The sequence below is a fragment of the Taurulus bubalis genome (assembly GCF_910589615.1).
Source record: "Taurulus bubalis genome assembly, chromosome: 11".
NCBI lineage: Eukaryota > Metazoa > Chordata > Actinopteri > Perciformes > Cottidae > Taurulus > Taurulus bubalis.
This window is the reverse complement of record NC_136599.1, coordinates 24,043,890-24,057,926: the sequence shown is the minus strand read 5'-3', so window position 1 is coordinate 24,057,926 and position 14,037 is coordinate 24,043,890. Positions and strand designations below refer to the sequence as shown.

The 14,037-nt window shown below is 44.3% G+C and overlaps 1 protein-coding gene across 1 annotated transcript in view; it reads right to left on the bottom strand.

Moving 5' to 3' along the window:
- Window positions 1-14,037, bottom strand: part of lamb2 (laminin, beta 2 (laminin S)) — a gene marked incomplete at its 5' end in the record, with an annotated part of 46,263 nt that overhangs the window by 3,286 nt on the left and 28,940 nt on the right. The window contains 20 exons of the mRNA XM_079225983.1: window positions 141-300; window positions 415-591; window positions 1,346-1,487; window positions 1,566-1,773; window positions 2,164-2,308; window positions 2,916-3,119; window positions 3,785-4,026; window positions 4,238-4,422; window positions 4,667-4,857; window positions 4,981-5,162; window positions 7,744-7,840; window positions 7,978-8,195; window positions 8,284-8,508; window positions 10,346-10,381; window positions 11,557-11,726; window positions 11,998-12,229; window positions 12,631-12,774; window positions 13,177-13,369; window positions 13,505-13,637; window positions 13,775-13,902. Coding sequence (XP_079082109.1) covers window positions 141-300; window positions 415-591; window positions 1,346-1,487; window positions 1,566-1,773; window positions 2,164-2,308; window positions 2,916-3,119; window positions 3,785-4,026; window positions 4,238-4,422; window positions 4,667-4,857; window positions 4,981-5,162; window positions 7,744-7,840; window positions 7,978-8,195; window positions 8,284-8,508; window positions 10,346-10,381; window positions 11,557-11,726; window positions 11,998-12,229; window positions 12,631-12,774; window positions 13,177-13,369; window positions 13,505-13,637; window positions 13,775-13,902 — 3,412 coding nt within the window. The remainder of the gene's footprint in view (window positions 1-140; window positions 301-414; window positions 592-1,345; window positions 1,488-1,565; window positions 1,774-2,163; window positions 2,309-2,915; window positions 3,120-3,784; window positions 4,027-4,237; window positions 4,423-4,666; window positions 4,858-4,980; window positions 5,163-7,743; window positions 7,841-7,977; window positions 8,196-8,283; window positions 8,509-10,345; window positions 10,382-11,556; window positions 11,727-11,997; window positions 12,230-12,630; window positions 12,775-13,176; window positions 13,370-13,504; window positions 13,638-13,774; window positions 13,903-14,037) is intronic.

Genomic DNA, 14,037 nt, shown 5'->3' with positions numbered 1-14,037 from the left:
TATATATATATATATATATATATATATATATATATATATATATATATATATATATATATATATATATATATATATATATATATATATATATATTTATAATGTGAGTGTATCTATTCATCTACATACACACAGGCACTCACCTGCTAGCCTCTGGAGCTTGTTCTGAGCATCTCTCAGTAGTTCCTTTGCTTCATCTCTGAGGCTCTCCGCTCTTTTCTTGGCTTCCTGCACAGCTTTGGCCTTTGTGTCGACCCGCTGCTGCACCTCATGGTATTTATCCGTCAGCTGGCCGTCTAGAATCTTAGCATCAAGACAGGGGAGGCTATTCAACACCTGTGTATGCTTTGAATGAGGAAAAGTGTGCACGCAAACACACACACACACACACACACACACACACACACACACACACACCTGCTTGGCTTCGTTGGCCTTGTCTCGTGCCATGGTGGCCGTCTCTTCGGCTCGGGCCGCTGCCATGCTGTTCTTGGCCCTTTTGGTCTTCAGGGCGGTGATCTCCCGTCCCAGCGTGCCCAGGCGGTCCATGGCCTCATTGAGGTCTTTCTCACTGTTGGATGTTTCCGACTCAATCTGAGGAGGGAATTCAAAGGGAATTGTGAGTCCACTGATTTTCCACCGTCTTTAAATTATAATGGACCTATAAATTAAACCTGCACTAAAATATTTTTTTAGCCACTTGGGAACAGTGTGGAAAAAAAGCTGTAGCACAACACTGACTTGTCATCACCTTTAACGTTAATGGTTGAACAGATTAATAACAATAGTCTTTGTGTCTCCTCCTGCTACTGCGGAGAGACATTCGTACCAGCAACTCGTCCGGCTTGGCTCACCAGACACAAATGGCCTCTGTGCATGGTTACGGCACAAGAGGTGCAGCCGCTGGTCACATCATGCTCAGGGCTCCAAGGACACATCTTTGTCATATTTAGTTCAGTAGCAGCACTTTATGTTTATTTGTACTGCTAAGTCTGTTCCTACTTTACCTTCATTTATCTCATTTGAGTATCTGCTTAGCTTGCAGATTGTTTTTATATCTTCAGTTGTCTCTACTTTGATTGTATGCTCTGTATTGTATTATTATGTCCAGGACGCCAGGAATAACTAAATACTAAACCATATAAATCACTGACTGTTATTTTCTTGCTGGTGAACACGATGTCTTGTGAAAAGAACATAATGAGTGACAGGCAATAATTAACAACCCTAATAACCTGCACAGATATGGCTATTTGTTGTATGTGGCATTAAACATCTTACTTATTGCTCAGTTACCACTATAACCCTGAGTTTAAGGTTTTTCTTGTTTTTCTGGGGGCTTGGTTACCTGTACCAGTCGGGCTACAGTCTCCCCAATGTCCGTCTTGGCTCTCGCTATGGCCTTCTCTGCTGATGTCTGGGCAGTCTGAGCATCCAGCAGGGCCTGTTTCACTGTCTCTGCTGTGGTCTTCACCCCCTCAGCGCTGTGCCTTAACGATGACGAGAGGACGCGTAAGTATGTAATGCTCTTTCTTCGTCTGTTTTAAGTCTGACTCTTCTCTGATTACCTTGCCCTCTTGGCATCCAGCAGCAGTCGCTCCGCCTTGCGCACATCGCCCTGCGTCTGCTGCAGGATGGCGTCCACGTTCGAAAGGCTGCGAACGCGCTCCTTGATTTCATCAGCCAGATGCCGGATCTGGAGGGGCGAAGCCGGGATGGAGAGCTCCAACACGCGGTTCGCCACGGCCTCAATGCTGTCCGGGTCCGCACCTTCCTCTGAGGAATGAGACGTGGCAGAGTCGACAGAGGAGGGCTGATTAACAGGAAACGTAACCATTCTACATGCTCTTGGTTGATGTTACTATGAGGAGCTTTCTTTTTGGGTTGATTTTGACGTTCCCTGTAGACAAAAGCGTTAGTGTCTCCAAGCACCAGACTCCCTTTAGAAAACCTCTCATTTGACTAGCAGGGTCTAACAGTGGGCCATGCTCAGTGCTGGTTCTGGTTCTCCCACAATCGGCATGATTCAGTCTCAAGAAAAATGATATGGAAACAGCCAGTGTTCTCCCTGATGCTTGTTTAGTTTCATGACCACTAAAAAGTTCCTTGTAGTAACTTTAACTTAAAGTATCATAATGTATAGCCCTAGCAGACTGTCAGACTCACGGGTGAGGAAGTCTCTGATCTGTTTGATGAGGTCTCTCAGGTCGTTGTTGGAGCGCTCCACTTTGTTCTTGGTGGCGGTGGCTTTGTCCAGAGCTGCTTGGGCTTTACCCTTGGCCTCCTCTGCCTTGTTCTTGGCGTCTGCCACCTGAATGAAAGGCAGAAATGCTCATAGTGGACACAAAAAAAGGCAAAGAACTCAAGGAATCAAGGAAAGCAGTAAGAGCCATCCTTCCTTTGTTATTGTTTTTTCTTTACTCAATTGAAGGACATTTTATTGCATCCGATTGTTTCTTGTCTCGAGGCGAAGACATAGTGAGTCTCTAGGACCAGTCATTTGGTGAGAGCGCTCAATAAATCTGGGTGTCATGAAAAGCAACCTTATAGTCTTGTTTTTGCTTAGTTAATTTAGTGCACACACTTTCACTCAAATCTATTGAGTCTAAGTGCACATACGTCCCAGAATGCAGCTGCACTGCTTACTTAAAACAGATGTCTGAGTCTAAGAGCTCACTCCATTCTGAGAGGTTCAGTCTTTGATGTACTGTGGAGGGACAACTAAATGCATTGGGATTACCCCACATCTATAATAACTCCACACAGGGTCAGAGATATGATTACAATACATAATTGCAGGGAATTCCCCTTAATGTGGAGAAAAGAAGGAATATATAACACTTGCAAATGGAATTCTTTTTATGTGGTTGAGGCTGACAGATGTGATGTTTTATATCTGAAACAGCTGACCTCCGTACCTTGCTAAAGAGTCCCTCGACCTCTCCCATAGCTTTGTTCAGCTCCTTCTCTGCGTGTTTGGCTCTCTCCAGGGCGTTGTCAGCTACCGCTACAGCGCCGTTACAGTTTAGGCCTCCACAGTGACGGTTCCCTTCATCGTCGCGGCAACCTGCACCTCCACAAGGGCTTTCCCCACACGGGGCATCACCTGGGGCGCCGCAGACCTGTTGGGATAAGGGAACATGTGCTTGTATTTGTGTGGAAATTATCAGGCAATAGGTACACAATTGTACTTGTATGATACGGGGTAATATATTTATTTATATGATAAAAGTCACAAGACTTTTATCATATAAATAAATATATTACCCCGTAGAAATGTATCATTTCTGTAAAATTGTCACAGAGAGACAAGCAAGTAGAAAGCCAGTAAGACAGCCATAGAAAATAATCAATTTGAAAAACCAACATCTTCATTTCGGGATTCCATCATGGGAAATATAACTAGCTTAGTCGAGCAGCAGTTCCTTCCATCTCAGCTTTGGACTGTCATGCCATTTTGAAGATGACTATATTGTGGATTTCATTATAAATATTGGACAGATCGAACGACATCCTAATGAACTATGACAATGTAGACTGAAAAGAAAGCTGAAAAGAAAAAGAAACCCTCTCAATCATCACTTATGACCCAATAGAAGTGTGTGGCGGTGTCTGTATCTGCTTTTCTATTCATTTAGCTGTGTTTGAGATTTTTTTCGAGGGACAATTTTAAATGCTGTTTTTCTCAATTTTACTGCTTGTCTTTCTTTTGTTTATGTACAGCATAAACACTGCCTCCCTTTATCAGAGCCAACTGCTGCTTAAATGATGACGAACGTGATCAAACCTTCTCGTTGATTTTCTTTAAGTCCAGGCCCTGCGCTCGGGTGTTGAGGTCTCCGAGCGCGCGCTTGTTCGCTGCGTTTTTGCGGTTGAAGTCGTCCTTCTTGGCGCTGATAAGCCGCTCGGTGCGGCGGCGAGTGTCTGCAGATTGGCTGACCGTGCTGGGCCGGGTGGTTGTTGATTCATTGGCACGACGCTCCGCATCACGAGACTTGTTGTAGGAGCTACGGATGCTGTCGTACGCACCTAGAGGAAACCGCAGTTCAGAGGAATCTCAATGAGGCTGGAGTACATTTGGGGATTATAAAGGAATATAGATTCTTGACTCAGTGATGAAAAGTGGACGAGGATTCGGTACAATGATGCTGCATGTGAGGCATCTTGAGTAGGAAAAGAGTGTGGACAATTCGAGGTAAGACGGTGAATGGTTGAAAAATACATTCCCTCTTGTTCTCACCTAGGAAGTTGGAGTTTTTTAGGATATCTAGTTGGCGGTGTAGCTGCTCTGAAGTGAGGTTTAGCTCTTTAGCTTCTCTCTCCAGAGCACTCAGCTCCTTGCTTGCCTCAGAGTTGCTGTCCTGGACGATGGTGAGGTCTCCTTCCAGACGGTTCAGGGTGTCCGTGGTCTCACCGATCTGCGCTCTGCAGCGTAAGACAAGCAGTTGTTGGGGGATGTAAATGACAATCCTGATGGGTTTTTAAATGTACGGTTTTAGACAAATTGAATAAATCTCCAGACGGGGTAAAGAGATTGTTCTTGAATCCTTTTTTCTCTCAAAACAATTCTGAAGTCAAGTATCATTATCTCGACACTACTACTGTATGTGGCAGATGGATAATCCCACCTGGGAAACTCCTACAATGCAGTGAGATGTACCAGCTGTACCTAAGATCTTCAATAAGCTCCATCAGGGTAGCGACAGCTGCAGCAGTGGCGTTGCGTGCGTCGACAATTCCCCGAGCTTGTGCCAGTTTCTCCTCCAGGTCCTTGAATGCCTTCTCGTAGGGCCCAGTAAGCCCAGTGGTCTGAATCTCGTGGGCCCGCTCTGCCAGAGTCTTGGTGCGCACTGCCAGGTCCTGGTAGTGAGACGGACATGTGACGAGAAAGATTGTGGTTAACTCATCAACAGTTATTCATTATGTCACGTTTTGGCTTCTGCTGACTGAGGATTAGACCCCGTCTTCTGCGTGAAAGTGCACCTGCACGATGCGATCCCAGTCCCCAAAGCACTTGTGACAGGGCTGACAGTTGGGGAACTTGCCAGAGAAGCCTCTGGCACACTGATCACAGCGGACACCTGACACCCCCTGCTGGCAAACACAGTGGCCGGTCACCCGGCTGCACTGAGAGGTCTCGATGCCTCGCCAGTCACAGTCGCAAGCTGGAGAGAGAGAGAGAGAGAGAGAGAGAGAGAGAGAGAGAGAGAGAGGGGGGGGAGGAGGAGGGAGTGTAAAGTGAATACGGAACATCAGGACCTAGCTAATTATGAGATAATCTCATTTGTTTACATCTGTGTTAACTGCAAAGTGTTGTTTATTCATTATGAGGCTGGTACAAGGCGTCATACTGGTTCGTTGTGATACTGTTCTGAAATGATCTAACCTACTTGACAAAGTCAGAATTCTAATTAAAAGCATTTTGTATGTTCATGTTCCATAATAAATCTTGGATGAAATTATTCACATTTAATACTTGAAACAGTCTTGATTATTCACAAAATAAATTGTACAACATCAATTACTTACTCTAGATATTATATATTCCCAATAGACTTAGTCGTACATATCCAGTGTTGGGGGTAAACGAGTTACAGAGTAATGGATTACAGTAACGATATTACTATTATAGGTAACGAAGTAAAGTAACGCATTACACTCAAAATATTGGTAACTACACTACTTTACTAGACCTCAGTAACGTGCGTTCCTCCGTTACTCAAGACATTTTTACCAGTCCGAAAAGTTCTCAGGCGAGAGGTGTCTTTCAACTGCTGTCAACTGTCCAGTCACACTGACTTTTTTGATTTTGAAGAGGAGTTTTCCTACACGGCAGAAACAGAACTCATGGAGTACTTAAAAATGCCCGGATCCAACTGGGAGGTTCTCTCCAGGTTCCCTAGGATTAAGGATATTGCAAAGCAATACAACACTCAATACCATCAAGTGCACCTGTCTGTAATGACGTGGAACTTCTAATGAGGACAAGACACGTCTGTATGAACGGACTCCCTCTACTGGTGAACTGCAGTATTACAACTGTTACAGCATTGAGAACGCGCTCTTGCAGCCGACATGTATATATTTTCCACACGAAACATCAACATTAGTTAGCGCCAACAAGCACGTATCATTGTACTTTCTGCCTTCAAAGTAAAAGCACTTCCTGTTTACATGCTCTTCACAATAAGAGTAAATCATGTAATAAAACAAGTTACAACACTAGAAAGGCTTTCAGCCTGGGCAGTATTGTTCTGACCCCAAGGAGGAACAGGCTGTCGGATAAAAGATTCAAGAGACTTTTACTCATGCGATACAATCGCTATTTTGAAGAATAGAGAAAAATGATAAACTTCATAGGATATAGTGCACTTTCTGTTTATTTAGGCAATGATGAAGTGGATTTTCTGTTTATTTAATTGCATTTTCTGTTTCTATTTTATGGGAAAAAGTGCCATTTATTTTTCTATTTTTCTTAAACCACTACAATGATTCCTATAACAAGCTGGTTTTGTTCTTAGGAGTCGGCCCCCATTTGGTTTAGTGGGGTCTCATGTTTCCAAAAGCCTGTTTTTGGCCTGTGTTTAATGTGTTTGACCTGAATGTCCCCACCATACGTAACCTCTTGTATCCTGTTGTTTGTGGATTTTAAAGTGAGGCATATTTCTTTGGTCAGACAGTGTGAACAGGGTTAATGTTCGTTCAAGTTAATGGCTGAGTTTTATATGCCATTTTGTTTTACATGTTTACAATTACAATACTCTATGTGGAAAGGCTAAGAGATGTCCTTTATTGAACATTGAAAATAAAGTGATGAAAGGGCCATGATGTTTGTCCATGTATCTTTGCGGTTAATTTGGACATTTGCTTAAAAAAATGGAAAGTAAAGTAACTAGTAGTGAAGTTATTTTTCAAATGCAGTAACTAGTAAAGTAATCTAGTTACAATTTTCAGAAGTAACTAATAACTTGTAACTAGTTACTTTTTTGAGTAACTACCCCAACACTGTACATATACTATCCCATTACTAGGGCTGGCACTGGACCACATTGTAATATTATCTGTTCTTGGTGCTTAGCTTTTTTGCTTTTTTGTTTTGTAAAAATAGAAAAAGAAGTGGACACAGCCTCTGTGTCTGAAAAGTGAGGACAATGGATAAGTAGCTTTAACATGCATTATCTCTACTGACCAGCATGGGGCGACTCCTCCGGTTGCAAAAATATGTGAGATTGTGTAGAAGTCTATGAGAAAATGACTCTACTTCTCTCTTGATTTATTCCCTCAGTAAACATTGTAAACATGAGTTTATGTCTCAATCTCTAGTTTCAAGTCTTCTTCAATACAGCATGATGTTCATTTAGTAAATTATGGTCCATTTCACAGTCAAATAGACCATAAAGCAGAGTATGCTTTAGGCTACTTTGTGATTGACAGCCGAAATTTCCTCTTGGCTCCAAAAAGCCAACAAGGCAACAGCCAAAATGCCGAACCTGAGGCTTCAAAGTGGCAGTCCACAAACCAAAGTCACTGTGACTACGTCCACTTCTTATACAGTCTCTGTTTATTAGCCTTTGTGCGCTGGGCTGCAGTGTTAGCCAATGAGCTATATGAGGTATTTTTTAACATTTCTAAAAAAATAATTGTGACACATCTCTCCACCTGAGCGGCTCTAAATCCCCACTGCACAGAATCCTTCGGTCCCATCGTGTTCGTGACGAGCATGCATTATGTCTTCATGTATCTCACCTCTGCACTGTGTCCTGGGGTCTCCCCAGTAGTTCTCCTGACAGTCCGTGCAGGTCGTCCCGCCGAAGCCGTCGCGACACTGACACTGCCCAGAAAACTGCACAACAGAGTGGAGCATGACACGTCAGCTTCTTCAGTTTCTGTCGGCGCCAATGAACGTGAACGTACATTTCACTTGTCCTGCATCATGAGATGTGCTTATCTGAACCTGTCCAGGTCCCAGGTGTGCCCTACCTCGTTGCATGAGGAGGTGACTGAGTTGTTGGGATCACAGCCGCAGGATTCACAGCCCCTTCCGCTGGCCAGGTTCCAGTGGTTGGGAGCGCAGTGGTCACATGGCAGCCCGATGACGTTTGGCAGACACTGGCACTGCCCTGTTGCTCGCTGGCACACACAGTCTTCACGCTCCATGCACTGGCCACGGTCAGTACCCAGGAAGTTACACGTGCACTCTGAAGGGGCAAAAATCAGCATGCATCTCCACGATATTTTTAATACATTAAAATGTAAGACTTCTTTTTTAATGAACATGTCACTCACTCCTGCAGTTGCGACGGGAAGCGTCGCCGAAATAGCTGCTCTTGCAGATGCCACAGTTGGGGCCCTCGGTGTTGTAAAGGCATTTCCGGCACTGTCCGGTCTGCCTATTGCAGGCGTCCATGTCGGACATATCTATGTTGTTGTTACACTGGCACGGCTGGCAGCGCCCTCCGGGCTGAGAGGGGTTGCCATAATAACCCGGAGCACATTCCTCACATCGGGCTCCTGAATTGGGAGAAAAGGCAAAAAAAAAGGGAAAGAGAACAAGAGTTCCAATAAGAAAAGAGTGGGGGAGGACATATGATCATTTTATTTTTACTGAAATGTATTTGCAATTAGAATGGGTGAAGTGCTCTACAGGGTTTACCAAGCAGTTCTTTCAGGGTGTATGAAACAACGGGAAGCCGGAAACTAACGAATTCACAGCAGCACAATCAACAGCTAGTCTTGGCTCCTCATTTATGCCTAGACTGTGACTGAAATGTTTTCAGTAGACACTTATAACACTTATGAACGGTGTCATATTAATACAGTATACCACTAGAATTTAGTGGGGTTGGGTTAGTTAAGAGGCTTCGGCATCACACCTTTCTTCGGTAGATTATGTAGCATATTAACTGTACTTGATTACATAATAGACGAGAACATAACTCAGAAGTCTTTTACATTATTTTTTTCCCACGGTGGCTTGAAGAAACCCCCGACAGATGTTCAAAATGTAGACATTTGTGTGACATTGTCATAATAAACATGTGAATTCTCGAGTTACAGCCGCCAACGTGTTTTGTGACGTCAAAGTGACCTTTGACCACTGAATTCTAATCAGTCCAACCCCGAGTCCAAATCAATGTTTGTGCCAGATGTCATGATTTTTCCCTCCAGACGTTCCTGAGATATGGCGTTCACAGAATGGGACGAACGTGAGGTCACAGTGACCTTTGACCTCCAAAATCTAATTTGTTCATCATTGACTTGAGAGTATTGAGTGAATCAGCTACCGTGTCCTTTAGCTTTTCAGGATCTCTTCCTGTACTTTTAAAAAACATGACCCTATATCTGCTTAATCTAACAGACAGGTCATAATGATGCCGTGAGCAGCCAGTAGCCTTCTCTGTTCTGCTTTATCACAAAAGCCAGACAATATGTGAAGAATCAAGAAAGTACAATTTCTTCAATAAAGTTAAAATACAAAGTGCTGTCAGTAAGTGTCATTTAAGTGCTACTAGAGTGCTACTACGGTGCTATTTTCCTTATTCAAGTAGTCGGAAAAAGATGCGTTTTTAGTTCGCGACGGAAGATAGCAAAAAAAAAGTAGAGACTTTCTGTTGTCCTGATGTCAATGGGGAGCTCATTCCATCACCGAGGAGCCAGGACAGCAAACAGTCGTGTTTAAAATAAAAAAAATAATAAATAATCCTTTGACATGCTGAAATCAGATGTTTTTAGTTAGCTAAAGACATTTTGTCGGTCCTTGTATCCCCATAGTTTTCACAGTGTGACAGGTTGCGCTCGCTGTCTCTATACTGTTGTATCAGTACAGCTCTTATTTTCCAGGAAATGACCGTGCAACCACTTCCCAACCTCTTTCCACACACAGATAAACACAAGAGACAAAGACTGACCCAGACTCAGAATTAAGCAACACACCTGTGTATAAACACTTTCTCAAGGTCTCTCCCTTTTTACTTTGAAGGGGACTTTGAAGAGACCACACTTTTTTACACAATCACTGAAAAATAGTGATTCTGGGCCAGGTTGGAATGGCCCAGAATCATTTACACAGACCTGGGTCAAATCTTGTTTTTAAAATATTTTTCCACTGATAAGATAATTTCAATATAATTAGGGACACATACTTGACCCTATAGCACCGTATAACACAGAAAACCCATGGAAAGGGTTTGACATAATTTTTTGAGCCAGGTCTTCACACATGGGCAGGCGTGCACCACTGTTGGTGTGAAGGGTACTGAAGCCATGCATGGGTAGCACTGGTGAAGTGGAGGGTTGGTGGGAAATGGAGGAGGACTGGAAGGGATGGGAGTCAACCATCATTACTCACGCTTAAAAATGGTCGCCCCGGAGCGTTTAACAATCCCTGTGCCAGTAAAACAGTGGAAGGAGGAAATGACAGGTTACCATTCACCATAGCCCACTGACAAACATTGTTCTTACCTCATTTGAGCTATATCCTTGACTTTGTCATTTAAGGAAGAAGAATGGAGTCTTATTACTGACAGAGCTGCTCTGGAGGAGGGGAACCTCAGTGGTGGATACAAAAAGTCCACTTATAGAACCTCAAAGATTAAAAACATGAAGCTGTGGTAATAACGACTATGCTGGACTCACTTGATAATAGGGATGAATATTCGTGGTCCCCAGAGGTACATTCCTTTTGTTTTGGATGACCCCCTGACCTTTCCTCAAGCATCACCATCAAGTCAAACATTTCCCTGAGAACAACCTTTTGTTCACAGTCATGCTAGCAACTCTGTATCTAGAAACAGCAGTGCTTTGAGCTAAATGCTAATGTCAACATGCTAACATGGACACTATGACAATGCTAACGTGCTAATGTTAAGGAGATATAATGTTTATATTTGCAGTAAAGCTGAGGCTGATGAGAAAGTCATAAGTGTTCTCTGGGGTTTGTGATGTCAAGTCACACCGCCGCTGCACAGGCACGACGAAGACGTAGACCAGGGCCAACTAGGCTTAAAAATGAACTGTTAGCATGCATTATGTGTGAGAGAGAGATGGATATTGGCATGCAGTGTGTATCTGAGGGTGATTATTTAATGATTAGAGTTACATTACTTTTTTTTTTAAACTGCAGTCACCAGTGTCTAGGTCCAGAGCCACTAGAGGGGCTGGAGACTCTAAGTCCTGGTTTAAGGTTCATCACTGAGGTTATTTATACTGTAACATCAGCTCCTCCTTGGACAAAACTCCAGTTAGCTACAAACATGAATAATGATGCACTGAGGTGAAAATATTACCATTCAGTCTCTCCTAAATATGGAAGGTATCTTTCAGTTTAAAGTGATTCACTGAGGTGCCATTTGGCTCGGTAACATACATCACAACACATTTGCACAATGCACTTCTTGTACTTGACTCAGATGAGGTTTGAAGTGATGACACACATTGTATCAAGTAAAGCAGTGTCATGGTGCAGTGCTATAATGTTCGAATGATTTAATGATGGGACAGAAAGCACAAAAGACGAAACACACATGCACAGCAAGGCTACAAGCGCCATGTCAGCTTTACCTGTGTAGCCCTGGTTACAGTTGCAGATGATTTGTCTGTCACGGTTGTCCTGGTAACAAGACGCAGCAAAGTGCCGTCCGCTGTTAGGGCCGTCTGGACAGGGGCACGGGCGACACTGAGCACTGGATGCTTTGCCCAAAACTGGGTTACCATAGTAACCATTGGCACACCTAAAGAAGTAACAAAGTAGATAAATAAATCCTGCTAACTGGGACTAACAATGTTGCAGCAAGGCGAAGTATGCATACATGCTATTTTCAAATATTGTATTCATATCATGAATCATTCTTGTTTGAGTTTTTTTTAATAAATGATCAAAGGATGAATACAACTGAACACGTATTCTCTTTTAAGTCTTTGAATGCCTTTCTAAATCCCTCTGATGTGCTATGCTATGCTTGATTTGAACCTAGCGTGGTCACCTCCCCACAGAAACAGCACCTGTCACACTTGTCTCCTCCAGAGTTGTCCCTGCAGCTGACGCAGGCTCCGGTCCGCTGGTCGCACTTGTCGGCGTGTCCGTTACACTGGCAGGGTCGGCAGCTGGGGAAGCCCCAGTGGCCCGTCTGGCATCCGTCGCAGCGCTGACCAAACGCTCCGGGGCGGCAATGGCACTGACCGGTGAACTTGTCGCAAAGTCGCGTCACAGAGCCTTCCAAGCTGCAACCGCAGGCTGGACCGAGGGAGAAAGGGACAAGGAGAAGCACTCAGGAAGGAGGATTTATTGGAATAAGTGAAGTCAAGAGGAGAAGGAAAAAAGGGAGGAAGTAGAAAGAGGCTTTAAATTTGCAATTGTGTACTGAGAGGCAGTAGAGGGCGCTAGCGGCATAGTGTGCAGCTAATCAAAAGCACTGCACATAAAGTGTGACTAAACACATCTTACTCTGCAGACCTTTGTCACTGTAACCAAATAGAATAAAAGAACAAAATGCAAAATAACATTAAGTACCAATATTGAGATCCAAGAGCTTCAAATGGAGCACTTCAAAGCAAAGTAGTAGTTGGAAAAATCAAACCAGATCAGGGGTGTGAAATATACACCATATGCTCCATAAACGGGTCTGGACTTCTCACCTATGCAGCCTGAGGGTCCAAAGCCGTAAGTTCCCGGAGCACACTGGTCACAGCGTTGACCAATCACATTGGGTCTGCAGGGACATTGGCCCCCGCGCACGTCGCACATGGAGCTGATGGACCCCTGAGGATCACAACTACAAGCTGTTGGGAGGACAGAGAAGAACAGGCATGAGGTCACCGAACCCTTCCATATGGGAACATCCTGCACATTGCATTCTAGGAACCAAAGGAACAAACAAAGGCTGATGTCAGGCTAATGGGAGCAAGCATTAGTTTTGCAGATCACCCAACTATGTTGCATAGATTTACAGCTTCAAGTTGAACTGAATTTTCAACTCTCTGGTAAAGTAAACAATAGGTTGAGAAACATCTGAAGAAATTCCACACTTTAAAACGTTCAATTAATGACGTCAACTTCACTGATCCCAATAATGAGGCTGTTTTATTTTCCTCCACAGGCAGGTCAGGGGTCAGGGTGAAGGTCATGTAACCCTGCAGCCTACCGCATTCAAACATGGCACAAGGAGGTCGCTTTTCACTCACGCAGAGCCCCGTCATTTATGATGGCCGACATGCTGGTGATTAGCTTGGCACAGGTGTCACTCATCAGCGGGCGCGTTACGCTCTTCGCACCCTCGTGGCAGCGGTACCGCTCATAAGCCTGCTTCCTGTTGTTGGAAGCCAGATCGCCCGCGTTGAACATCTCCATGGAGGAGTGGCGTGGCATCAAGGCAATCTGGTGCAGAGGACGGGGATTAATGAAGAGGAGGAGGGAGGGAGACGTGTGTGAAGAGAATGAATGGAGCCACTTTCTCATGAGTCACATTATTCTCATTAGTTTAGGGGACTGGAAAAAATAAATTCTTCTCACAGAGTCCACGAGGAGGACAGCGTTGGCCGCTCCGTTGAGGATACTGTTGGCGTCCTGGTAGCGTTTGAACTCAAAGCGGAGGGTGTAAGTCACACCTCTCTCCAGACACACAACGTGAGGAGGGACCACAAACCTGGAGCCAACACAGTCAGGAAGCACACAGGTAACATTCAGCGAGTGTGTGTGTGTGCGTGCGTATGTGTGCGTATGTGTATGTGTGCGCGTATGTGTGTGTGTGTGTGTGTGTGTGTGTGTGTTTGAGCCACCGACCTGGCTCCGGCCGGCAGGGAGACGGTGAGTCTGTCCTCATCTGGGATGGTGTTTCCACAGGGGCTGCTGGTCGGAATCGGCCCTGGACGGATCACTGTTATTCGCACATCCTCCCAGTCTCGAGGCATCTGAGTAGAATCAGTGTTTTATGGTTAATATGCAGTCAAAAGCATAGTCGGTGAACTTTAGAAGGGGAGGACAGTCACAAAGTAATGGCTTCCTGGATGAAGGGATGATCAATCACGAATGCTTAAGAAAATGTT